Below are 27806 nucleotides of genomic sequence, written 5' to 3' on the forward strand. Positions count from 1 at the left end.
GGGGGGGGGGGGGGGGGGGGGGAGAGGGAAGAACGTTTTCCTTTAATATAAAAGTACACGGACGATTTGAACAAGAAAAATGGTTAATTAGTCTTGGGTGACACATATTTTGACATATTTTAAAAATATGACACATATTTTGACATATTTTAAAAATATGACACATGTTTAAAAATATTCGAACGGGTGACATTCTATTAAATTTTGCTTTTAACTTTAACTGGCCAAGGGTAAAATTAGGAAAAATAGATTTTTTTTTCCATAAATCCAAAGGGATAAAAATATTGGATCTATATAATACTTTACAATTCATAAGAGATCTACTTTTTTATGTTCACAAATTAGTTTGATTCATCAAGAAATTATTTGATTTAACAAAAAAAAAAGCCTTGTCAATTTCATTTTTTTATATATTTTTTATTTAAAAATTAAAATAAGTGAATAGGGGTAGAAACATCATTTGTAACAAATTGTAAACGTATAAATATCATTTTATAAATAATTGTAGGGGTAAGAACATCATTTTGTAATTAATGTAGGAGGAGAATCATCATTTTGTAACTATTTTACTATTCCTTTTAAAGTTAACGGTAAAAATTAAAGAAATGTCACCCACTCAAATATTTTTAAAGTATATATTACGTTCTTAAAATTTATCGAAACATGTATCACCTAAGATAATTAAGAAAAATTGAGCATGTAGTTAATTTTCATCTGCATGTACGTACATTGGAACAATTGAAATGTAAGGTTATATATGAGATTCTATTTCAACCATTCCCAAAAGCACAATTACAAACAGATAAGAGATAGATACTGCCTTTTATATAAAAGCTAATTAATCTCGTCGCTAACTGTCCAGTTTTCCATTTTATTATTTTGTGTGGCTGTCGTGTCTGAATATTAGATGTATATAGATACTTCGATGATATTTTGATGCGTTTAAGGAAAATTATTTTGATGATATTTTGACGTCGTCGGCTTCCGGCAAGTTACTCTTTACTTGACATTACCCATATGTTTTGATTCAAATATGTCCTATACAACGAAGATGGGATCGTCGGCAGAATGGAATTGGAGGTGATGTACGCATCCCTAATATAAAGCAGCCACCACAATGCCGCCATCATATGAAGGCAAATGAAGGTGAACCACTGTCACTTCTGATTGATCGGCAAATTTTGACCTATAATCAGGTTCCCAAGCATGCTTGGACAGCCGTGCTCTTCCAATAAGCCGCCATTGCTGAAAAAATTCACCATTTAGTAGATCACAAGATTCTCGATCCAGTGATGCCTTTTTTGCGATCATATGTCAACAATTACGGTCACCGGCAACGAAAATTTGCTTTTTAAATTATTAAATATTTATACTATTTAATAAAAAAAATATTTATTAAAAAAGTTCTTGTTAATAAAAATATTAATTGTTATATTTTTTTGTAATTATTTAACAATTATTTGAAGTTAAAAGTCTTTTTTTTTTTAACAAAATGTTGACATTTTAGTCATTGTATAAGGACACCACACACTTAGGATCAATTTACCAAACATGTATTCCAAACTTACTAAAAAGTAATTCTTTCATAATAAGTTTACCAAACATTTTATGAATTACTTTAAAAAGTTTATTATTATGAAATCTAATTTAAAAGCGATTAATTGAGAATCAAAGCAATCCCATACATACCCCAAAGCTTATTACAAGAGAAAATTAGTGACGAAAAAGATGAGGGATTTCCGTAAGTTAAACATGGAACTTGAATAGGCACAAATCAAGGCTTCAAATAAATGAATGACAAATGCAAAAATGATCAAACGTAGCCCTTGTAGTTATTGAGTTCTCCCCATACTGTCATCTCAACTTCTTCCCACGACTTAGCCGTCCTGAGTTCTTTCCATGTACTGAAAATAGTTCCCAATACATTATCGTCATGCAAAATGCAGTAGCACCTGCAGACATGAAACCATCCAGAATTACTTGTACCAAAAAGATGAAAACGCAATTCAATCCTGATATAAATGAGAGCATTCATAGATATATTACAAGCTAACTAATAATGGGTCCATTTCTATAATATACTTTTTCAAACCTATGAACGAATGATCCTTTACTAGCCTTGAAATACACAGAAGGGGAGAAAATTATCCAGGACTTGGATTTCTTGTTACAAGCAAAAAATTTCACAAACCATATAGCACTTACCACTACATTTACGACACCAGTGATCGAATGACCATTCACAACCAAAACTAGACTTTTGATGTGGACCAAAATCATCCTCATCCAAAACTGCTAACTCTCTCAACTTGGTTTTCATCCAAGATGTGAGTTAAACTTGAATGCGCAAGTCAAGAATTTCTCGTCACACACAGGCCAAATGGCACATGGATCCACAATACTATTTTAATAAATGAATGTGTTTGCTTTTTCACCATACGACACTGTAACAGTCATAGGTCTAATGATTGTCTACCATGGTGCAAGCTGACCTCTCCCTCAAGCACCATTCAGGAGCACCATCCCAAGTATTTCTAGGCCTGGATTTGCTCATAGACCCATGCTACAGGTACATCATCTAAAACAACATACGCTAGATTTTTTTCATTTTTCCTTACCTGAAGAATGCAATACCTAACATCCTGGTAACAATTTCAGAGGCAAAAAAATCAAGTTTGTGGTAATACTTCAGATTGTATATCGATTTTACTCATGATCTCCTAATAAATATGCACCAATATCCATGCTGGTTTTCTTAAATAATGTAAAATGTTGCTTGAATAGTAATTACTGATAATGTTGTCAGCACAATATCACATACAAGATAAATCAACACAACTGAAAATCAAGCAATGCTGCTGAAGAGATGTAGACATGAGGATACAAAAGAAAGTAACTAAATTAGGCCAATACTTACATTGCATGGTATGAAAGTCGTGAAAACTTGCCGCCTCCTGATCCATGCTGTTGCATTCTTCTCACTAAAGGAAGTTTGTAACTTTCTAAAAATTGCTTAAAGAGAGAAGAGTCACCTCTAAAGATATCTAAATGTATAGGGATCACATCATAAATGGGATCACCTACAGAAAAGATAAAATTGAATTAGATGCTGCAATATCATAATGTAGTTTTAATAGTATTTGAGACCTCATTAACTTTTTGGCTGACAATAAATGATTACTTTCATAGTGAGTATACATGAGATTGACCATGTTTCAGATATAAGAATATTCATCAGCTAAACAATTAGTTATCCTGTACAAGATTTTAAGAGTTAAGAATGAGCACGATGCTACATAACATTCAGTATGGCAGTAACCGGATGGAATGATGGATTCAGATAGATGTAGATAGATAGAAAACGGCTTCTTGTCTTTTGGTCTTCTGTAATTTTTAGCTTCACTGAATCTGCTAGTTATGGTTTTATCTTATGCTTGTCTGATGTTTAGTAGTCTTCCTTAATTCCCCGAATCTTTTTGGTCTTTCTGCTTTAATCCTTGATGAACTGAATTTTGTACTGAATAAGCAGAATATGAAACACAAATTGAGTTAAGCAAAAAGCACTTACCGATAGAAAGATTACTAAAATCAATTATGTGGCTACAATGCCAAGACTTTGCTTCTCCAAATTCATCATAGCCATTTGTGGAACCATTGACCATTGGGCCAGTATCTGCAGCATTTCCATTTGAGCGTGAGCTAGCACAACATGGTTCCATATAAACATTGTCATCCATGATATCCGAGTGTATCCAGGAGCAAGGTTTGCAAACTTTATTCAGGCCATTCTCATCCTGAAATCAAATAGAAATGAGATCCTAACATGATAAAAAAATAAAAAATGTACTAGTTAACAGAGGTTCTACCATGAATATCTTTACCAAAAAATAAAAATGAAATGGCAATGAAGTCTGGAAGAAACCTGGTAGATGTCAAGCAACTTCACAAAATCATCTGGGATGTATTCATCAACTTTGTCAATCAATGCTTTAGGAATTGGATGTCCCCTAAAAATTACAACAGCATCTCAGAAGTGTCACATTGATACAATTGTGCAATTGTGACACAAAATTAAATTCATAATGCAATAAATGTGTGAGAACACAAAACCAGATTTAAAGCATCTGAGATATATAAAACCTGCTGATAAAGAGTATGATATGGATTAATAGCATCCAGGGAGGACAGAAAAAGGAATCAAAAGCAAGATTCTCTTTCTTTAGATTGATAAGGTGCAACAGAGGTGTATATATAACATACTGTACTGACTCAATTTAATAAGACCAGATTCATCAGATTCATATGAACAATCTGTTCACCAGAAGCCGACAGTAATTAAGAGACAATTCCTAGATTTCAAAGTATAATAACCCTAGTGGTCTGGAAATGTTTATATCACCAAACGCAATAGCTGTCTCAGTACTGATAAAGAGGCACAAAATACTGAAAAAGATAGACATACCAAGCAGTCAAGCGGTTAACAAGATTCTTCTTCTTCCTGGCTAGAGTTCTGATGAAGATTTCCCATTCTGCTGGAACACTCGATGTATCCACAACATCTTCCACAAAACCATTGTTAAAGGGTGGTTCGGTTTTCAGTTTATCTGACAAGGATGACTCATTGAAAGGTGGACAAGGCAAGAGATGAAGGTTGCGCAACTGCTCGCCTAAAAAGGAAGCCAAGTTTAGCACATCCTCCCCCGAGAGTGCATCTCTTCTGCAAAAAAATGAAAATGGATTTGATACTGAAAGCTTCGCCAATGCTGGCTACTACCAGCACATCTGTAATTCTAAGCTGAGCTGCATCTGAATTAAACAAGAAAGCTTATGTTCAGACAACTTACAACTGAGCAAACATCTTCCCTTTGCATCGTTTTGTTATAATATATGGCCATATCCTATTGCATCCATCTGAAGTGCTTAATTTAGATACTGACATCCAAGCACTTCTATATTCAAACTGCTTTTTGCTCCATATTCCAAAAGGGAACTCTTCTTGTTTGCAATTCAGCAGAGTCAGATTGCACTTACCAATCACATCAAGCACTCCTTTACCATCCCAAGGCACAATTGTATATGACCCATTTTCAACATAAAGAATACCACTTGCCAGAACATCAGGAATGTAATTTTTCAGAGGGGAGTTGACTTTAGCCAATAAACTATAAAACTCGAGCTGCAAAAAAGCAAAATAAAGTTACAAATTTCACAAGCTTAAGGCTTTGCGTTTAATGGCTGCTTAACATGTGACAAACTCCAATACGACCGATAGTTCCTATGAATGTTAAAAACCCATCATTCTATTGATTTAATTACAATCAGTCACTGTCCTCTGAATGCTTAGATTCATGTGACAGGCTTGTTAATTGTATACAGTCATGGACTTGAATTGACATGTTCGGATTTAAAGAATGTTGTTGGGCATTTTATTAGCTTAACCTATTAGAATTAGAGGTTATTCAGTGCAAGTTGTGAAAGATTTGTAAGAGAAGAAAAACAAAGGCATACCTCAGTTCCCAAACCATAAATTGAAGATTCAAACCCACCTTCAACAAAAATTTTTACTACACAGTCGGCCATGAGATAAACCTGTTAAGAGCAATATCAGAACAATTACAAGAGATACAACAAAACTCAAAATTATAAAATAATCTGTTGTTTCAGTAACAAATTTATACATTTTTGACACGACAGCCAACTGATATAAATCAGATTCTTTTGGCTTTAACAGTTAATTTAATCTAGCCCCATAACTTGACAGATTAAAACTCAATGCTGCAGTTCTGCCAATTCTGCTCAGGACCAAAAACCTTAGGATCTCCTAGCCTGAACTGAAACTTAACATTCCCTATCATATAAGTTTAACTGACAGCACCTCTAGGAAACAGGTTGCCTAATCCTACACCCATATTCACACTCAGATAGAGGAAGCACACAAGAGAAGCACCGGGAAAAATGCAAAATAAGAGGAAAAAGATGAGGGATCAGTGAACTATGCAGGTCCGATGTTTAAAAGACAATCATTCCAATTATCTAACACCATCTTTATCCTCTATGGCATTTCAGTGGCAGCTATGTAGAATCAGTCAGGAAGAAATTCCTTTTAGCACATATCCCAACAATGAATAAGTGCCCCACCCAAAAAAAAAAAAAAATTCCATCTTCCACAACAATGCAAATATCCTTTGCAAACCATCCCATCCACGTGCATACATCGGTTGAAAACACAAAATCTATAAGCATGAATAATGATCCAACTTTGCCTTTCAAGAAATGAATGTTAAAAAATAATGCATTTCAATATTTGAAACAGTAATGTAAAAAGGCAGGTTGACTGAAAGATACAATTTGGGAAAAAGTAAATTATCATAAAAAATGACAAACTCACAGGATTGCTACCATTGCCAACTGGAAGCTTCTCTTCAGCAGTTAGGGTAGGCAATTTGTGGAAGTTACATATTTCTTCAAGAAGTTCCAACCACTTACCTGCATTTAGAGCAAGACATGCTCCCTAAGGCAATAAAGGACATAAGTTAGAGGGGAAAAAAATTGAGCACGAGAGGTTAAGAAAGAAAAATATACATACATTCTGCTTAATAAATTTCTATGGCTTATCAACCCCAAAAGAAGAAAAAGAAAAAAAAAGTTTCCTCATTCTATGCATCAAACTGCCCAAGTTGACAAAAAGAAAGAAAAGGTAATACCTTCCATATTAGCTCTCTCATTTCTGGTTTGCCAACCCAAAGCTTGTACAGCCATTCTCTCATTTCTCGCTTTCCAGTGCAGTTACCAGAGCTCCATGGAAAATTATAGTGGTCTCTATCTTCATCCAAAAACTTTGCCAAGAAATTTATATCATATGAAAAATCTTGTTTTGAGGAATTATAATTTTTAGAGGCACCATTAGTATCTTCTTCATGGTTTTGAATCTCCCCACATCTGTTAACTCTGACTCTCTTCTCTTTCCTTGTCAGGTCAGGGTAACTCATATCATGATCACCAGCAGATGTATTCTTTCCACCACCCTCAAGACTTTCTTCCTCAAGGGCAAGCAATCCAGCACGGCAAACTCCTTTATGACGATAACCAGGAGCAAAATCCAAACAAACAAATTCAAAGTTTTTGGAATTGACAAAATTCTGAGTAACAGCAATAGTTGTTTCCAAATTCAGGACGCAGTGCCACCATCCACTTGGAACAACAATTGTCTCCCCAGGTAGTTGGGTACATTCAATTGGCTTGTCATCGTCAGCAAGAAGAGGGTAGAAGTCTAGCCACCACTTTACACATAAAAAGTGACTCAATAAAGGTAAATTGTGTGAATGCTATTAGAAGAGAGATGAAATATGTCTTAAATACCTCCAAGGACGATGGAGTCTCAATATTGACATCACCATCATCTTCATTTACATGTACTGTAACACCTAGAGGTACTCGTCCAGGAGGATACAATGCCCACCTATTCAAAGACAAAGGAGACAATGCCTCTTAGATACCAAGCTCTTTCAATCATATGAGAGTAAATATGAAGGGAAAAAGATCAGTAACTATTGTCAACACATCCATTTGACAAGAGTAAAGGCACTTCTAAAGTTGCAGTTGCATAAAAAATAAAGTTAAAACAGCAATTGAGTAATTGCCACCTTCTTTTTCCTTGTTACCAGCAGGTGGTATTGCTATTTATTTAGTGGGGACATGGTTAAAGTTCAACCTCAACACCTACCATATCCAAACAATCAAAGGTATATAGGAAAGTATACAGAAAAGGAGCAACAAAAGAAAAGAAAGACAAGTAGCCTAAGGCCTTCTAGGTTATATAGGTACCATTATTTTGGGAGTACGGTTAAATATTAGCACTCAACTCTAACAACCCAAGGGCTACACAAATGGCCTGCAGTCAGCACTAAGCCGACCATCTAGTTTTTGAGCATGGATGAGCCAGTGCTGGTAGAGAAGGAAAAGAAGGCAGAAAAGAAAGGTACAAAACATCTGCAACAAAGCATCCATGCCAACGTACATCTTCACACACACCATGGGGGAAGCATTTCACTCATTGCATGATAGTGTAGACATCGTTATGAAGAGAAAGTTAACAAAAAGGAGATTGAAAAATCTAGGATATTCCACAAGACAAAATACTTTATATTTATCTATTTCCCCCTGTAACTGATTTATGAAACAGTTAAAAATTAAAACTAAAACTAGGATGTGTCAAGCGATGGTATTGTGGCCAGGAACATGTTCTAAATATGCAATAGGATGCATTTTTGTTTCTAAACAATTTCATGGCCAATGCTATCGACTGTAAGAAGTAAGAAATCACAACAACAGATTCAGTAGGGAAAAACCAAAACCCAGAAACAAACTATTTCCAAGTCCATAATTTACCTTTTACGGCCACACAATAGAGTATTCCAAGCGCTGGTAAGAGCTGGATCAACGTGCCATGAAGCACCAGACCTCTGTGGCCCAATAATGACCCATCTATAAGAAGGTCGCATATCTCCATCTAAAACATTAAATAAGTCTTCTTGAAACAGATCAGGCACTCTGTAATCCTCCAACAATCCCTGTGCATTTTCCCCAAACTGCATATGCAGAAGTTGATATCAAAATTCCTATTCACCAGAAAAGAATGCATGAATATCACTAAAACGACAAGGACACCTTGTAATCAAAAATATATAAAGGATCTTCATCGTGCTGAACATTCATGTATGCAACATAATCCTTAAATTTCATTGAAATGCTCCGAACACTCCTTTGAGAAATCCTAAATGCTGTATCTCCATATCTGGTCAATAGCTGGTCAATAGTCCATGTATTCCTCGCAGGCCAAGTATCCGCCAATCCACTAAGCAAAATCTGTTAATGGTTTGAAGCCAAAACCCATCAACAAAATAATTAAGATACAATTAGTAATTCAAATTTCTTAAAATCATGAATCATCCAGTCAAAAACTTTGCTCAATATGGTGGGTATACAGACACATTTTTTAATCCGTAGATTAACCAAAGAGTGCCACTTGTCATTTTCACTCACTATAACGTGAGAAATGTATATATATAATGTTTTCAGGACCAAAAATCTGTGTGTCACCCAAAGCATAAATTGTCAAAATGATGACATCAAACATGGTGGTAGTATGAGCACCAAGCAATTAGCGTAGAAATAGAGGCAATCATGATTGCATGGTATTAGGAGGTTTGCAGGAGGTGGTTTATAATGGCAGTGGTGGAGGCAATCTGGTAGCGAGGCAAGCATGGCTGCATAAATATAGCAAGGAGGAATAGGTGTTGGTCTAGATCGTATGGTTGAAGCAGAGCAGCAGTTATGCTATGGCATTATTAACGGTATTAGATCCGTGGGTGATGTTTTGTCAATTGAGTTTATGATGAAGATGGAGGATTGAGAGAGGAGGAGCAGCAAGCATTCAATAGGTATCATTTCAACTTCAAATGCTGTAGATGACAATACATTCAACAAAGGATAACAAAACAGAGATAAAAGAACTATTCCCATTGGATCATTTCAAACAGAGTAGAAAAATCATTTCCCATATTTCAAATAAAGTTATTCATGAAATCTAAAATCAATAATTAACATCATACCGGTTCTTCAGCACACTCACGATCAAACTCCTCGCGAGTTACAATCTTCTTTCTTTTCACAAGTTGACTATCAAAAGAGAAGCCATCCAATACAGTATGGCACCTGTAATATCTTCTGTATAAGAATGGTGAATAGAATCCTGCAAAATGGTAAATGTCTGATAACTTAAGATAGCTAAGATCACATAAATCATTTTATCAATATAAACTATGAAGAACATCTGACAAATATCACTATGGAGAAGAGCCTCTACAAGAATTAATAATCAAATTAACATTCATCAAGCTATGGCATCAGAACTGTTACCATCAAAATGCAACAGCCTCGTGCATGATTCGTCATATTCAATTGGTGGATCCTCTCTGCATCTCAAAACACAGTAAAAAATTACTATGTAGTATATAAGACTGTTATTAAAAAAAACAAAAAAGTTTGAAAACAATGCAAAATTTGTAGCTTGAATTTAGGAGACATACAAATGCAAAGCTGTTTTCTTCCAAGAGCCTTTGTACTGAAGTACACCACTTGCTTTCTTAAGACAGAGACTCATCCACAGAGGCTCTTCATTACAAAATATATACATCACACTGCACATAGAACCGGGAAAAAAAAATAACACAACTTAAAAGAACAAAATAAATCTCAGAACAATGAAGAAAAGACCAATTAAAGCTCCTTTGAAACTGATTCTATGAAGTAGTAGTGAAAACATTAACTAAAAAGAAGAATCATAAAAATTTCAACAAAGACTGACCATTGAAAATCCATTACACTGAATTCAAATGTTGATTAAATAATATGAAATTAAGATTTCATAAGCTAACCGATTATTCATACTTTAACTCGCTCTAACTTTTCCACAATAGACAAATTAATCAACGTGAAATCAAGAAAAAAAAATGACAATGACCAATTAGAAGTAATCAAGATTAGGCTGTTAGAAATAATTTTTTTATTTTTGTTTTTTATAAACTGTTAGAAGTAATTACAGAAACAGAAATAAACAAAATAAAATAAAACCTGCTAACGCAGGCGAGACGACCGACGTCGCGAGGAGTGAGATGTTCCAAAATAGAGCAGATGATTTCATCGGGAATGATTTTAAGATCGCCGAGTGCATCAGGTCGACGATCTTTCACCGGGAGTGCTTGATCAGAATTCTGCATTGATTGGCTTTGCTTTGCGACACTACCGAATCGAATCGCTTTTATCTCCGTAGTTTTTTAGTTTGCGCTCTTTTTAAACGTTTGCGTAGATAGAACGCGGCGTTTTGCAGCCTGCAAAGATGGCGGGCATTCAGCAAGATTCGCGTAGACTCTAACGATGATGAGGGCGCGTGGAGATTCTCTTAACCTTGTTTGTTGCACGTGGGCCGCGGCTGGACCGTTTCTTGGTACTTTTTAAAGATTTTTTGCTTTTTATTTTTGTTTTTGAAAATATTCTTTTCTTGCACCGACCCTAAACTAAAAGTGTATATGTACTCTTTTTATCTTCTCTTCGGCCCGCACAAAACAACCTTCTTTCCGATATTCCACATTGTGCAATCAATAAAAATGATATGATTCTAAAATGAAATATAAAATTTATATTTCAATTAATGTAAGTAATATTAATTATTACAAATGGATATTATCATTTTACAAGGTAATTTTTCCTGATATATTGTTTCACATTCACAGTATTTAGTCAGAATTGTTTCCTGCTCGCTCAGCCTGGTGGACAATGAAATGTGATAAAACAAAAAGGCATAGAGAGACCGATGTCGACGGAGTTTAAAATCAAGAAAATTATCATTCTTTCTTTCTTAGCACATTACAGTAAAAGCAAATCAGTGTGTTTATATCTGAAAAAGCAGCAACAATGTCCCATATTTTTTTTAATTTCGTTGTGCTTTAATTGTATATTTTAGGTTTTGGATTTTGAAAATATTGGACTTGAATAAAATATTTATACTATATTGAAACTGGTTGTACTGCATATAATATTTAAAGAAAAAAAAAAGTACTTTAATTTCTTTTTTTTTTTCAATTAATATAGAACAAATATTCTATAATCTTAATTTTTAGAAGAGTGTCCGCGAACAAGTAGAAGCTATTATTATTTTGACAGACTTGATGGATCCCTTGGTTGAATAATGTTATGATATCCACTAAGTTATAGGCCTGTTTACATTTTTTTTTTAAGTAGTTGGACTATCAGAGTTCAGTTGGCAGTTGCTACCTGCTACTACCTAATGCCAGTACGTGGACTCCTCCAAAATGAAAGATATACGAAACTTATACCAGGACCTCCCGAATCTGCTAAATGAAGGTTTATGATTAATTAAGCGTAACACTTCATAATCGATCGGCCCACAATCTCCCTCTTCTATAAACCTAATTTATAATGTAAATAATTATTTCAATATTTTTTAGCATAAATAGTCATCCAAATTGATTAAAGGATATTATGCCTTTTATTCCCAGGAAAAGAAAAGGGCCATCCTTCTTAATAATAATCCAAAGTATAAAACTTTTATTAGTTATTTGCTATAACTGAGACTCTTGTCAATTGAGGTAATTTGCTCATGTTAACTGATATTTATTGCTTTTAATTTGTGATTTTTTTTTTTAGTTGCCTTTGATTTATTTTAAACGTAATTTATAATATTGTTATTGTCTCTAATAAATAATTATTTCAATTTTTTGTTTACCATAAATAATAATCCAAATTGATTAGAGGATATCTTGGAGCTAATCCAAAATTTATAAGGGGTGTTCCCCTTATATTCTGTAAAGTAAGCAACTACTCAGGATAAACACTGCATTCACACATAACTTCCAACAAATTCACAACAATGCAAATGATCATAAACTTTCACTGGGATTGGAAAGCGAGCAGTGTTTCAATACAACATAATTAGTCAAGTCATAGGCGATGTAGGTAAGATAAAATTCTGCCTGTTCCGATCCACCTAGCTCTCAAACCCACGCTACACCAAAACAAAACCACAAAAATTTAGCTACAGAATTACACATTTAGTACTTCAAGTAGCCAAGAGGCTTTTGGTCTAGTGGAGAAACACTTACTTTCACAATGGAGTTTAATTTTTTTTTTTAATTATGAAATAATTAAGTACAAATTGTATTATCTCTTACAAAATATGAGCGGAGTAGCATCCCTCAAATATTAGAGAGGGTTTCATAAGAGAGTAGGCGTCCCTCGAATACTACAGAGGAATTTTTACGAAATGTCCCTTAAATTTTAGCGAGTGTTTTATAAGGGAGTAGGTTATTAGATGGGGGCATGGGTGGGTGCAAATACATACAATAAGAATTAGAGTAACGTCATGAGGAGAGTGAGAGAGAAAGTGAAAAATAAGGCAGTGGGTTTTTGCTTCGTGAATTGAGTAGATTTTTCAACTCTGTGATAGTCCGCCGACCATTAATGACATAAGCTCATTATGATCCATTCATGAAAGTTCTTGACAATCCATTCTTAGAGATTGAAGGAGTTTGTTCTTTATTTATGTAGATTTGTGACGATTCGTTTCGGTATCAACCATTAAGGTATGACTTTGGTTGGTAAAATAAATTACATGATTGATTTAGAAAAATCAACATCGGTATCAAAGCCAGTGTAGTTTATGTCCTGATCTTAAGTGCATTACATATGTTAATATGTCGTGTTCTTCCATGAAATTAATGGCATGTAATGAAACACTCACTCTTAAAGCATGAAATTCGGACAGTAAACACATAGACACACATGGAGCATATCTGGAAATTTATATGAACTAATATGCTCTTATATAATGAAATAATTGGAAACTTAGGTTATGAACCCGAATGCATATTTTGCTCATAACTTTTTCTATGTTGACTCGTTCTTTGCAAAATGAATCATTAAACAAAAATTAAAACTTTGCAATGAATCATTAACCACAAACCTCGGATAAATTGTTTAGAAACAAGAAACAAAATAGTAATTAATATTGATTTTTATCTTATATATGATCTTTATTGTTCTCGAACGAGCACAATGATACTTACAAATAAGAAATAAAACTGTAATTAATATTTATTTTTCTCTTATATATATCATCTTCATTGTTCTCAGGCTTTGCTTTCTTCTCTTCACTATATATAAACGAGCCAATTTAAATTCATTGGCTCTTATATCATATAAATCTACTTAATTTTTCTTTGTCACTTCTTCTCATTTACAACATATTTTCTCTTTTCTTTTTGAAATTGTCAACTAATTAGAGATCAAGTATCCTTGACCCTTCCCCCGCCTCAAATAATTATGATATGATGGTGAGGGTATAAGAACATGAGTAGAGCACTAATAATGGGTATGTGAATCGACATCCCTATCTCTTCCTATTATCATCCCTATTGTTTTTTTTTTCTCTTTTTTCAAGTCCTACAGACACAGGAGATTGAAAATAAATTTTTAATCAATGAAAAAGGAAATTTACTTAAATATTCTATGGAACCATTAGCATTAATAGCAATCCAAATTATAAATTAGCATCCATTATGACACCATGACAAACTAAGATGGAGATACGCGCTCTATATAATTTATACTCTTGTTTTTTTTTTCCTCCTTAAATTTGATTGCTGGCTATCCCGTTAACTTTTATTTTTTTATTTTTTTCAACTTTTGCTTAGGTTGCCCACCTTTTGTTTGAAATAAACTTGGGCTAATGAAGCCTGTCCTCTATTTTTTCCATATTGAGGGACAACAAGGAGATTAAGATTGCCATCCATAGTATCGTCAACAGTAACAAAGAGCCACGGATCGAAAGGGTGCCCCTCCGACCACTTATTACCTAAAAAATTCAAATTAGAAAATTAATTGATAAATGCATATACTAAAATAGAATTATAAATTATATATATATAATGAAAGTTGGTCTATAAACCTGCGCAGGTATATTCTTCAAGTTGCTTTTGCGAGTTCTTGCTTCCGGTTTGATAATTTGATGTAGTATATATAGATGATTCAAGTCTGCCCGGTGATTCCCAAAAGAAAAAAGGGCAAAAAAAGAAGAAAAAAAAGAAAAAAGAAGGCGGCACATTACAGGTGGGTCTGATCAGCAATGGATAAGTAGACAAGTAGATAACAGTTAAAGGGCTACAATTCAATTATCAGGAGTCTCAATCCCCCGGCACTGACTCATTACGACGGCAAACTACTGCAATTATCACGTGCAGTCTTTTCTCTCACATCTCATTGCTACAATAATTTTGTCAATTACAAAAGCTTCTTTCAGTGTGTTTCGTCATTGCCAATGAAAGATAGTCTTAGGAATGAAAATTTCTAATTCCCAATTTCATTTTTGTTATTCAAAAAAATCATTCCATCAAAGGTTCATTCTCTAACATATAAAAAAACAAATAGAAAAGCTAAAATTCAAAGCGATGAAATTTTGATTGTTTAAGCCTCTGAATTGTCATGATTGACAATGGTTCTTAATTTATCTATAGTTTTATGATTTTTTTTTTCTTTGTTTTATGTAAGTGGCAGCACAACATATTTTAAAAATCTATTTTACTACTAAAGTTTTCTAAAATTATTTTTTTTCCGCTTAATGTTTTAATTTTTATCATTTTACCACTAAATCGCTAAAGTTAACAAAATTTTAATCAAAATTATAAGAAAAGTCTATTTTACCCCTAAACTGCATATGTGTAATTTAGCTCTCTAAATTAAAAAATTAAAAATTAATTATATACAAAGAAATAATAATTTTATCAATTGATTATTTTATATTTTTGAAATTATTAATTGATAAAATTATAAATGTAATACCTTGTGAAATTCCTAAAATAATGAATATGCTCAAATTCTCAAAGTACCCCTGTAACATCAGCAATTTATTAATGGAGTTAATGGTTTGGTTTGGTAATAAAATGATAAAAACTAAAATATTAAGTGAATAAATTATTGTCAAAAAATTTTAGTAGTAACATAATATGTTAGAAAATATTAGATAGTAAAATGATAATATCCCCATTATGAATCATTATGCCTAAATGTAGATTGGGACGAGTGTGTGTGTAATCACTCCCTAGTGAGAGCACCCTACTTTATTAAAGCGAGGAAGCTAATGAAGAACAACAAAGCATCGATTTCAATATACTAACAAACAAAAAATACAGTTTTTAATTACTAAAATATGTGTTTTATTGTATTTTAGTGACATCCTCACTTCAATATAGTGGGATATCCTTACTAGGGAAGAATAAATAAATAATTATTCTCTAGTGAGAACACTTTTTTAAAATGAGCATGTCAGTAATAAACAAAAAAATATATACAGATTTTAATTTAGTAAAATTTATCTTGTAGTATATTAAAATCTATATTTTTTATCTTTTTGTTTATTCTTAACTTTAATATGGTGAAATATTTATTTATATATAAAGAATCCTCAATCATATTGAAGTTAGAATAATTAAAAAAATTAAATAATATTTTACACCTAACTATTAGACTATTAGTATTGACTATTGAGCCAGGGTCAACTGAGATGTATCCATATTTGGTCATTATTTAAAAGACTTATTGGTAAGAATTTTCCTTCATTTTATGAACTTTGTCAATGTAAATTACCGATCCAAATTATATAAATGTGGTATTTTTGTTTGTTTATTAGTAGGCTGGTCAGTTAACCGCGGCAGAAATATCTCATCAAACCAATCAGTCACGGCAAAGGAGTATGCTTAACCCCCTGACTATTAATTTATAGATTTGGTAATCGCAATGAAGCCTATTGTCTACGCCAAACTCCAATGTGAAATCGTGACCTAAATACAACAATCCACCAAACACACAACGACACACCAATTTTCTGAATGTAATCATAAATCCCATATTTTTTATTCCTTTGTTCCTTAAGTCTCAAGCCATCATGTCCTTTTAATATACACATTCAGTACATGACATAAATTAAATCAAAAAACCAAAATTAAAAATACTAGCACAGCTGCTAAACTTCAAGAAAAATAATAATATATGCCAGCAGTACTCAGGCCATTCTACAGGAGAGACGAAGAGGCAAGAGGTTGCTGTGAGCTAATCCTCCTCTTTCTGAGGCGCTCGGCAATGATGAAGGCAAGCTCAAGTGACTGTGAAGCATTAAGCCTAGGGTCACAGTGGGTGTGGTAGCGTGAACTCAAGTCGTCGAATGTCACTGTTCTTGACCCACCGATGCACTCTGTCACATTCTGGCCTGTCATCTCCAAATGTACTCCTCCCGGGTGACTTCCTTCTTGCTCATGCACATCAAAGAATGCTCTCACTTCAGCCTGCAACAACAAAGTAAAATACTTTAATAATACAGCAAGTGAATTGTTTTGTATTTTCGGCTAAAATATGTAATAGCTATTACAAGGAAAGAAAAATTACATCTTGTGACAGCTGGCCCCTAATCTTAACGTGTTCTAGAGATGCAAGTATTCATTTCTTTACCACCAAAATTGCTGTCCCCTCAATTACCATCCAACCACAAGAAATGCCTAAAGAAACCTTTCATATGGCAAGATATGTCCCAACCCAATCCAAGTGTGATAGGGGAAATATAACCACCTACCTGCTATAGCCTTCTCTAACTTAAAATTATAGTATGCATGCCTAAAGAGACCCTCATTGGACTATTTTGCCCTGAAGGAATCTTACAACCTGTCCCTTTCTCACCTACTACAACAACCCAGTTTTGCTTGCCTCAATATCTTTCTAACTAAAATAATGTAAAATATAGTATACATCTATGATTTCTTGAAGTTACAGGGCACTCCTGCACAGGATAATTGAGCCGTGAATGATTAAGAGATTGGTGAGCCGGCCAAGCATTGCCCCAGCAAGTAACAGTACAAACATGGGGGCAGTCAAAACAGCTTAGTTCAGTTCAAACAGGATTTATGGTGCATTGGCCTTTTATGAGAATTTCAAATAAATCCACTTGTTGTGAGCATATTAAAGCAATGATGTTCAACTTAATACTATTCTCATTAATTAAGCTCATCTGGAAAGGAAAACAAAATGACTTCAATTTTATGTAATCAAGATATTACTCAAGTAAAATATAACCGGGATTTCTTTGATCACTTCAAAATCATACCAATGACTCCTATGCAATTAAATATAAGGAAAGAAAACTAGCAATCAGTATTTACCCTGATAGAATCGAAGGGACGAGTTTTCAGGCCGCAGGGAGCCTTGATGGTGTTACCATGCATAGGGTCACTGACCCATGTAACAATTTGGCCAGAGCGGCGGACTGCCCTAATTAGATGAGGAAGCTTCACTCTCATGTTCTCAGCACCCATTCTAGTGATAATAGTTATCCTCCCCGGTTTATTCTGAGGATTCAAAATCTCAATAAGCTTCACTAGCTCATTAGGATCCATCTTATCACTGACCTGCAGAACATAAGCAACCACATTAGTTACAATGGCAATTATTGTTCAATTCTGTGCACTTTCTTGATAGTTTTAAAACAAGTATGTAAGTACAAAGAACTGACAAGATTATTTAAGACAACTACACAAAATGCACTTGGCCAACATCTAAATCAATTTTAGGTTAGATGTTTCATGCATGGTTTGTCAAAGTTATAGGGTTTCATCCACATTTATCGTGACTAACGTAATTCAATCGCATTAAATAGACCAACTGAAAGCCAAAGGTAATTACCTTAATGCCAAGGGGATTTGCTACACCTTTCAAAAACTCAACATGTGCACCATCCAGCTGCCTGGTACGTTCTCCAACCCAAAGAAAATGGGCAGAGCAATCATAGTAAAAACCAGAAGTTGAATCCAGCCGGGTTAGAGATTGCTCATATGGCAAGAGCAAGCACTCATGGGATGTCCAGAACTCAGTAGTTGTCATGATAGGATGGTCAACGGTGAGTCCAGCTGCAGACATGAATCCAAGGGCCTCATCAACCCGGTGAGCAAGTTCTCGGTACCTATCATACAAAGATAGCAGTACATGTATTAGAGCTTCAAATTAATTAAACAGGAAGCAATGAAAACAAAATCCATAATAACTAAAACTGTGAAGTCTCAATTACATGGGCCAATCCGAGATAGTTATAAGTTAGTACAACTTATGATTTTGTCGGACATTAAAAAGTTATGATGATCCAGATAATTTAGATCAGCATATTTCCAACTATACACGTGGTGTTGACAGAATTGTAACTTGGATTTAGGTTCCATGATTCCTCCACACAAAAACAAATTAATAATCAAATTCAGAAAACACATGAAAAACAGAATTACTGATTCCAAATAAGCAGATTCTCTTATAACCAATACTAGGAGAAAAAAAAAAAAAACAGGTTAAGAATAGAAATTAGAAGGACACAAATAAAGTTATTTCAGATAACTTGAACAGGCCAAAACTAGCAGTAATGTATTGATGTTGACGGATATGGCATATTCGGTATGAAACACACTTGATAAGTCTTTTTACCATATACAATTGACCTCTGTACAAATATGAAACATGAAAAATAAAAAGTGAAATAAACAATTTTTCACAAGGCCTCCGCCAAAAAAATCCAAATTCCACCGCAAAGACTAAATCACATAGACAATAAAGCTATAGCAACAGTAAGTTAACCAACAAGGACGAGAAATTGATAAAAATAAATAAAAAAATAAAAATTTACCGATCTCCCTGCTCACTGTGCTCGGTGAAATCCAAATTCCACTGGGTAACCCTCTGCATAGCAGCATAACCACCAGTGGCAAAAGCCCTGAGAAGATTCAAAGTGGCAGCCGACTGACAATAAGCTCTGATCAACCTCTGCGGATCAGGATTCCTTGATTTCTCATCAAACGCGTCTCCGTTCACATTATCTCCTCTGTAACTCGGCAGCTTCACTCCGTTCTTCTCCTCAAACGGATCTGATCTCGGCTTCGCAAACTGCCCTGCCATTCTTCCCACCTGAACAAAACAAAACAAAACAAACCCAATTAACCAAAACGCAAAACCAAACAAAACAAAACAAAAGGATCAAAATGTAATTAATTTGACCTTAACAACGGGCATTTGACCGCCGAACATTAGCACAACACCCATCTGGAGAAGGATTCTGAAAGTGTCACGAATGTTATTAGCATTAAACTCTTTGAAACTCTCAGCGCAATCACCGCCTTGAAGCAAGAAAGCTTTGCCCATGGCGGCTTCAGCTAGCCGCTCCTCCAAGCTCCTGGCTTCACCGGCGAACACAATCGGCGGGAAATCGTCGAGCGTTTTCAGCACGGACTCGAGCTCCTCTTTGTTTGGATACTCCGGCAGCTGCAAAGCCTTCTTGGATTTCCAGCTGTCAACCGTCCATTTTTGGGGACCCACATTGCTGGTCTTGAGGACTGGCTCGGGTGCCTTTGTTGTGGTTTTTACGGCAGACGGTGGCTTGGCAGAGTCAGCAGCATGGACGGCGGAGATGGGATGGATATTTGATCTGGGTTTGGTGATGAACGGCTGAGATTGTGGCTGAACGAAGGATGATTTTGTGGGAGTAATTGAAGTACTGCCAACGAGAGCCATAATGTTCTAATTTATTTTTGTTGAAATGTAAATGAAACGAATTTCTTTTTTCCCTTTTTTTTTTCAAATAAACGGAGGCTCTTTAACTCTTTATCGTGAAAGAGGAACCTGAAGAGCTTAGCGGAGATATGAAAAGGGTTTTATAAGAAAACAGGGTGTCAGCGTCTGAGCACGTGGGAGATTGGTGAACGTGTTGTGTGGTAGTTAAGGGTATTTTTGGTAATCCATCTTACAAGGGTATTTTCGGTATTACAGATGTCTTAAGTCGGTTTAATGATGGTTCTTTAAGTTATTTTTAGCATCTACTCATGATGGTCAGAGGCGGCGGCGTGGAAACGGAGCCGAGCCGGACGCATTCAGAAATCAAATTACATAATTTTGGTGAATATTCCAAAATACTATTTAACTCTTAAATATTAGTATTTTTGAAAAACAAAAAATAGTGGTATCTAATGTTAAAATGTTAGGATTCCATTTTTTCTCAACAAATATTTGTCGTATATATTGGAAATTATTTTAACTAAAGTTTATTGAGAATCAATAGTTCTTCTCTTTGTTTTAAAAAATAATAATAATAATAAAAATAAAGGAATGCAGCTTGTACTGTTCTCTCAAGTCAAGAAGGAAATTGCAAGCAGATGGGACAAAAAGTGTCTTAATAACCAAGTGAAGTGACCAGCAACCTTCCTTTCTTGCCCAGCAATTGACTAATGGTGCTAAACCGTTCAGATAATGTTAATAAATTCCTCATGGTTGGTGTGGTATCAACTTTATATAGTCTATTTTATTTTACTATGCGAAAACACCTTTTGGAAAAGACATCTCTAGGTATAAGAAAGAAATTATAAATTTAATTACTTATAGATTAGGAACAAAGTCGCCGAGATGTTTGGTGATGCAACTTTGTTTTAAAGGAAACCTGGTTTTATTCTAAGTTGATTAGTAAAAAACCTCACTCATACTAATTTAATAAAATACAATCGATAAAAAAAAATATTGTGCATTTTATCATTTTAACTATTAATTTATCAGAATCGAATAAACAAACAAACTAAGCAAAAATTGGAGTTTATTTTTCAATAATTACTATCAACACTAATGATAATTTTTAATAATTATACGAGAGTGTCTTTAATACCATAAGATTTAAATTTTTAAGATTTATGGGATGTGAGTACGTCTAATGACAAATAAACAAAGTATAGAGACAATAATCTTACAAGTTAAAATGTTAAGTTGTCTTCAATAATCTTCAATAACTTTCACATCAAACGATCTGACTAATAGAGGTATAAGGGGCCGAATTCTTTGTTGTTTAGGCTAGCATCGCAAAGATGTGACACGTGTTTAAAATCAATCTCTCAAGCTCCTATTGCATGTTTAGTTAGAAGAAATGGGATGGCAAACAAGAAATAAAAAGGAGAGAGGAAGAGAGAAAATGAGATAAGAAGATGATCAATTTCAATTTAATTGTTTTGTATAACAAGAAATAATATATTTTTTCTCCTTTTTTCTTTTTTCTTTCCTCCTTTATGTTCATTTTTTGTCAAACCAAACATGTCATTAGATCTCATCAAAATTTTAAGTTTAAATTCTTTGAAGACGCGATTAGTGTTTTCATGCTGTCATTTATTTCGCAATTATTCTTACTAGAGTGTGCATTTTTTTAAAATTAATTTAAAACTGTCATGGTTATTAATTATTTTTTATAAAAATATAATATAATTTCTTTTTATTTATAAAAGTAGTAACTTTTTATTTCAATTGGTGTTTAAAAAACACTTGCCAACAGTCAACTTATATATGACGTAAGTAATTTATTTTAATTCTTTCGAAAAAGAAATCTATTTTAATAAGTAACTCATCTCAAGCTCAATTTATTTACTCTATTTTATTATTTTATATATTAAACTTATAGAGTTTCCAATTATTAAATTGGTAGTTGAAATTTCATTCGATACCCATCCTTGAATATACATTAAAATGAGTTTTTTTTTTTTTAATTTCCCAATTGAATTGAATATTTTATATTTAAAGCGCCAGCAATAAGCCAATTAAAATACCGACTCGTGGAAACCGCCTAATTATTTCATTAGATGCGGATCTCAAGTCTCAGCGGCTTGGTACAGACCCAGCCTAGGGAAGTTTTCAATAAACCAAATTACGAAAAAGCCCTTGACCTTGGATGTTAGGAAAAAAGAGGAACGGCGAAGTCATCCCACCTACCCCGCCCCACTTCTTCATGCAACCGGTAACCCTCTCAACTCTCAAGTCCACGCTCTCCTACCCCCAACAACTGCAAGTTGCAACGTTCTTCAGCCGCTGACACGTGTCCACACACGCGTTAGCATATTCTTCATAATCTATCTTGCTTGCTTCTCCTGGAATATAAGGGTTATTTGGTATTGTCGTTGAATGCTGTAATTTGAAAATTTTGTGTGTAAAGTACTTAGTAAATATATGTTGGCGTGGTTTTTAAATCAACTGTAATTTTATTAAGTAATTATTTGATTAAAAAAATTGTAATATATTTATTAATTTTATTAGAAATAATAGTTAAAAAATCATAATATTAAATATGACTAATTTTTATTTCACATTTGTTTTTTTTTTTCTCCCTATAGCCAGCATCATCTCAATACTAAACATATATGAAATAACTGTTCTATTTACTTTAAGAAAAATAAAAATGCCTTGTTGAACTCTATAGGTAAAACAAATGAATTATGAAAGATGAACAAGTTTTTTATGCGAGGATTGGCTTAAATCAGGCTTAAAAATTAATCCACTAATATGAGTTAGTTCAACAGCATCTATGTGGTATTAAAGTTAGTTTATATAGAGAATTACGTTACCTTTTTATGTGATAAAAATTTATCAAGAAGGTCAGTCCACATGTAATGTAGATTCTTGGGTTAAGTATTTAAAATTGATGTGACCTTAAACCTATCAAATGATTTTTCAATATGAGTTTCATATCTATATATAAATTATGAGACAATGACACTCCACCTTAGAACATGCTTTCATAACTATACAATTATAACTATAACTTATTTTACTATTTATCACTTTAATCATATGTTTATTAAGGCGTGATCTACGTGGCGCAACTCCACCATAAGAAAACCCTAAATATGATTATATTATACGTACATTTGTTACAAATGTTGTAGATTACAATTACCCCCGACAAACTCATTAAGTTTTGCATTAAAAAGTACAATTTCTTAAACAACAGAACTAGATTACCAGTACTAATTTACACAATGAGGATGCATAGTTTGAACATCAAGATTTGGGGTCACAAATCACTGGTAGATATGTGTAAAGTATTTACAAATTTTATTATCAACTATTAATGAGCTAATAATATAATCATATGACGCCAATAATAATGCAAATTATTAATGTGGGTTCTTTTATATTTTTTAAATTTAATTAATAACATATCACACCATTTTGTATAACATTGTACAAACGATATCAACTACCCATTGTAGTAATTTTTATAATTATAATAATGAGAAAATAAACGTGAGACACGTGACAAAGGGCGTCGTTATATTGAATGATTGACCATCTCTATGGGGTCAAGGTTTTCGAGCTTGACTGATTTTTACATGATTGGTCCAAGCGTGGAAATATTCAAAGGCCAGCAGCTGTACGATTTCTTAATGAAATGTTCGATCTAGGTAGGTGACCGTGTGGTCATACGGTAACTTTATTTTGTACCAAACGCAACGAGAGCCTAATCTACCGGTGACATTCTCTGTTTCAAGAAAAACATAAACAATCAAATGGGTTTAAAACAGACTTTCTTTTGTCATCCCTTCTGTTATAATGACGTAGTTAAGACAATTGGTAGCTTCACGACATTTTATATTAATTAAAAAAATCATACAAGGCACCGCCCTAGTTTATGTTCGAACGTGGTGGCTCTATAAGTTGCCCAATTTGCTGTTACAAGAAAGTTTTCTCAATTTAACCACTATTTTTTTCCAAAAAAGAATTTTGGTGTTCAACGTACAACTAATTTTGAATACTAAACTATCATTAAAAAAAAAAAAAAAATCATACTGTCAATAAGTCTTTGGGCCAATAGGAGAGTCTTCACACTTACAAAGTATGATAATATCAATCTTTCTTTAATTATTAAATAATTGATTGAAAACAATCTCTGTCTCATGAAACATACGTGGAATGGACGCCTCTCAAATGTTAGAGAGGATTTAACGGTATTAAAAAAAAAAATTTTGAATACCAAACTATATTGCTTGATAATGTCAATATGTTTTCGTTTTCATCCTCGAGCTGTTGGGTTGTAATGCAGCACCCATTTTAGTTTTAATTTCAGATTCTATTTTACGTCTCAATGTTTTTTCTTTATTTGAGAAGACACGAGTTTCCGCTTACTTTCTAAATTTCCGTATTCTCACATATACTTCAGAAAAGATGATATCAGAGTGATAAGCAATCAGCACATTGAAATGCAACATCAATATCTTTTTCAGCTGGGTGGCTGTATATTTATTCTTTAAAGTTACCGCCGAATCTCCTGCGGATCCCAAATGAAGAAGTGGGCCTCTTCTTAAAATTTGCAAGAGTGGCAGCATTGAGGCCACGCAAATGCTTTGGTTGCCAATTGCCAGGAGCCCAGGGGCTAACTACCCCATTGAACCCACCAGGATTAACGCCACTTGGCCCACTTGACCTTCATCTCTAAACCACATATATAAAAAAAAAAATGTGTATTTTAAATGACATGTTACATTGTATTATTGTTATGTGATGTGAAAGGCAAATTATTTGTGTTGCAATTTCATTTTTAAGCATAAACCCGAAACTTCAGTTATTTAAACAAGGAAGGTAAAACTGGACACAGTTTACTTTGTTTATTGGAAAATAATTTGAAAAAATAAAGGTAAATCGAAATCTAATCTTACTTTTATTTCTACTTTCCTTCAATCTCTTTAGCATTTTTATTATTAAAAAAAAAAAGCAGATTACAAATATACTAGTAGTGTCTCAAAAATGACGTGACAAAACGATATCAACTCAAACTCACACAACACACACAATAACAGAAACATGATGCTGCAACCCCGCATTAAACCTCCAACGAAAGAAGGTTTTTGTGGTGCTTGGTTTCAAATTTCAATCAAGCCTTCAGTACAATTCGCCCACTTATCCTCATAATGGGCCCAATTGTTTTGATAGATTGATGTCCGACAGATAAATCCCACGGCAATAAATTTCGTCAGAAAATTTAAGAAGTCGGCCCATTCCAACATCCGGTCAACGTCTTTGTCATTTTTGTAAGACTTACTCGTGAATAAAATAAACATCAGAGGTGCTAGATTCTTGTAAGGTTCGCGTGCAACTACCGAGATGATCATCAATACGGTGACATCTCTATAATTTTTACCAATTAGTTTCCTTTCGCTTTTAACATGCTAAAACTTATAGGCAGCACGCGCGACAGCACGCGTGAGCGCGCGCGCACACACACACACTGTTTAGTAATTTTGCTCCAATCCAAGATTTTAAATTATATTAAAATTTAAGAAATTTATTAAATTATACAATTTAATAATATAATAACATTATTCTTTCAAACCATACCGTTTAGTAATTTTTCTAAACTTTAATAAAGTTAAGCAAACCTTCTTCCCAAGCCATGCTCTAAAATTCACATATGCAGTCAGTCAACTAACACCACTAATTCAAATAACACAATTAATCATTTTCAATTGATTCAGAGAATGACCACCTGGGTTTTGTAATCAAGGAATAAAAAAGTTATAGCCGAGTAGTAATTTGATAACCATAAATGTAGACGATTAATCATTTGATTTAAAGACGATAAATGAACAATAAACAATTGGAGTTTGATAAGCCGATTTAGAGTGTTTGATTACATAAAAAATCTGAGTGAAAAGGAGAGAAAATTTATCTAAGAAAATTCATTTTATTCAACACACTAACAGAATGAGATTACAAGATTATATACTGTTGTTCATAATCTGCTCAAAACATACATCATTTTCACGTGTATGTTATCTTTTTGAGAAACAGAATAACAAACTTAACAAGCTAACAACTACTTTGCTGACTGGACTGCCACGTCACTATAACTAACATAACTAATTCAAACTGTCATCACATATTCTTAACATAAACGACATGTCATCTGAAGTTTCATCTCTTAGCCGATTCTCGTCGAATTATTATTGCTGAGGAGTAAATATTTAACGACAATTCTTTTAGGAGATGAATGAATAAACGGCATGTCGTCTATGAAGAAAAGAAACGCCAACGTGTCGTCTCCTCGGGCTTCTTCAGTGCTGTCAGTAAAAATAGAACCAGGTTGGAATAGTGGTGCAACTAGGAATAAAGTGGGTGAAGGTTCTTCGAATTTACTTCCAACAAAAATGATATATTCCTGCAGAGAAACTGACTGGAAGAAATGGAGCACCTGCAGTCCTGCACCGCACGGTCGCATTTTAAAGGAAAATTTAGGTGTCCCGATCGAGAAACTATTGAGCAGAAGAACTACTACTGTTTGTCACGATTGAAAAGCCTTTTAGCTTTTTTGTATTGATCGAAATGCAAACAATCTGCAGCGATTATCCTAACATTTACTTTGTCCTTTATTATTCTTTTATCCTATAACGTTTTATTCCAGCAATATATATATATATATAAATATAATTTTGTTTTTTTTCAAATAGCTTTGATATAAAAGTGAAAATTGTCAAGGCGCAACTTTAAAAGAAAAAAAATGAAGATAGTGGTAAGAAGAAGAAGAAGAAGAAGCAAAAGAAGTTTGGTAGAGGCAGGAGTTGGCAACAAGTCGGCGGGATGGTTCGGTACCCCGATCGAACTGAATATTTTGGTTCGGTATTGAATTTTAAAAAACCAATAAGAATGGAACCATCGAACTAAAATTGAGATTTTTGGTTCTGTTCGGTTCGGTTCTTTAAATATTTATAATTATTTTCTTATATAATTTATTTTTTTATGACCACTTAAATTATGCTACGTGTCACTATTTAGTATAAAAAATATTAACTATTTTTTTTTTAATTTGGTTCATATTTTAAGAATTTGAATTGAGAACCGAATCAAAAATTTTACTTGCTTTTGGATTTCTATATTCATTTTAAAAAAATGCAAATAATTTTTTTAAATGATTTGATTATGCCCACCGATAGATAGAGGTGAAGTGAAATGGGACCATAAGGAGACTGTAATAAACGTCACATGTTGTGAAATTTGTAAAAGGTTAGCAAAAGGTCAAATGTGCATAATTTAAACCTTTCTCAAAAATGATATCAAAATCTTGTGATTGAACTCTCGTTTCATCATTTTTAATCAATTAATTTCCTTCCCACAAGTGAGACCAAGCTTTTCAATTTAGTTGTTTTGGTAAATGAAGTTTTTTTTTTTTTTTGGTTTGAAAAATCTGTTCTTAAAACACAATAAAAAAAATTCTACACTTTTTCTTTTGGGTAAGGCTTCCATGGATAAAAACCGGGGGGGGGGGGGGGGGGTTTTTTTTTTGGCTCTCCCAAAACATTAAAAAAATTTCCCTTGTAAATTTTTCAAGCCCCAGTTTTTTTTTTTTTTTATATCAT

General features: G+C 33.6%; 2 protein-coding genes across 3 annotated transcripts; both read right to left on the reverse strand.

The window, feature by feature from the left end:
* Positions 1–1643: 1643 nt before the first annotated feature.
* On the reverse strand, positions 1644–10988 carry LOC18042437 (F-box protein At1g78280). 2 transcript variants are annotated; one of them, XM_006433883.2, is made up of 16 exons: positions 10633–10988; positions 10089–10199; positions 9919–9974; positions 9612–9751; positions 8668–8865; positions 8389–8588; positions 7360–7459; positions 6705–7280; positions 6389–6511; positions 5509–5589; positions 4845–5176; positions 4463–4717; positions 3923–4007; positions 3569–3794; positions 2918–3080; positions 1644–1904 (listed from the first exon to the last, which is right to left on the reverse strand). In XM_006433883.2, the coding sequence occupies exons 1-16, from the start codon at positions 10776–10778 to the stop codon at positions 1814–1816; spliced, it is 2883 nt and encodes a 960-aa protein (XP_006433946.2). In that variant the 5' UTR covers positions 10779–10988; the 3' UTR covers positions 1644–1813. The 2 variants fall into 2 exon arrangements, with proteins under 2 accessions (XP_006433946.2, XP_006433945.1); XM_006433882.2 differs by having other exon boundaries at positions 1644–1952; positions 10633–10987.
* Positions 10989–16452: 5464 nt separating this feature from the next.
* On the reverse strand, positions 16453–20280 carry LOC18042438 (phospho-2-dehydro-3-deoxyheptonate aldolase 1, chloroplastic). Its single transcript, XM_006433884.2, has 5 exons — positions 19654–20280; positions 19286–19563; positions 18301–18577; positions 17781–18026; positions 16453–16913 (listed from the first exon to the last, which is right to left on the reverse strand). Exons 1-5 carry the CDS (start codon positions 20164–20166, stop codon positions 16644–16646), a joined length of 1584 nt encoding a protein of 527 aa, XP_006433947.1. The 5' UTR covers positions 20167–20280; the 3' UTR covers positions 16453–16643.
* Between the last annotated feature and the right edge of the window lie 7526 nt (positions 20281–27806).

This window comes from Citrus clementina, unplaced genomic scaffold (genome assembly GCF_000493195.1).
Source record: "Citrus clementina cultivar Clemenules unplaced genomic scaffold, Citrus_clementina_v1.0 scaffold_5, whole genome shotgun sequence".
Taxonomy (NCBI): Eukaryota; Viridiplantae; Streptophyta; class Magnoliopsida; order Sapindales; family Rutaceae; genus Citrus; species Citrus x clementina.

Excerpts from the sequence above, each read along its gene's own strand:
- LOC18042437 (XM_006433882.2), bottom strand. The coding sequence starts at position 10,778 with ATGCAGAATTCTGATCAAGCACTCCCGGTGAAAGATCGTCGACCTGAT. Across the intron at positions 10,200-10,632 it reads CGTCTCGCCTGCGTTAGCAG|TGTGATGTATATATTTTGTA; the intron begins GTTTTATTTTAT and ends TTCTATGTGCAG. Across the intron at positions 9,975-10,088 it reads AAGAAAACAGCTTTGCATTT|AGAGGATCCACCAATTGAAT; the intron begins GTATGTCTCCTA and ends TTTGAGATGCAG.
- LOC18042438 (XM_006433884.2), bottom strand. The coding sequence starts at position 20,166 with ATGGCTCTCGTTGGCAGTACTTCAATTACTCCCACAAAATCATCCTTC. Across the intron at positions 18,027-18,300 it reads CAAATCCCCTTGGCATTAAG|GTCAGTGATAAGATGGATCC; the intron begins GTAATTACCTTT and ends TATGTTCTGCAG. Across the intron at positions 16,914-17,780 it reads GTCCCTTCGATTCTATCAGG|GCTGAAGTGAGAGCATTCTT; the intron begins GTAAATACTGAT and ends TTGTTGTTGCAG.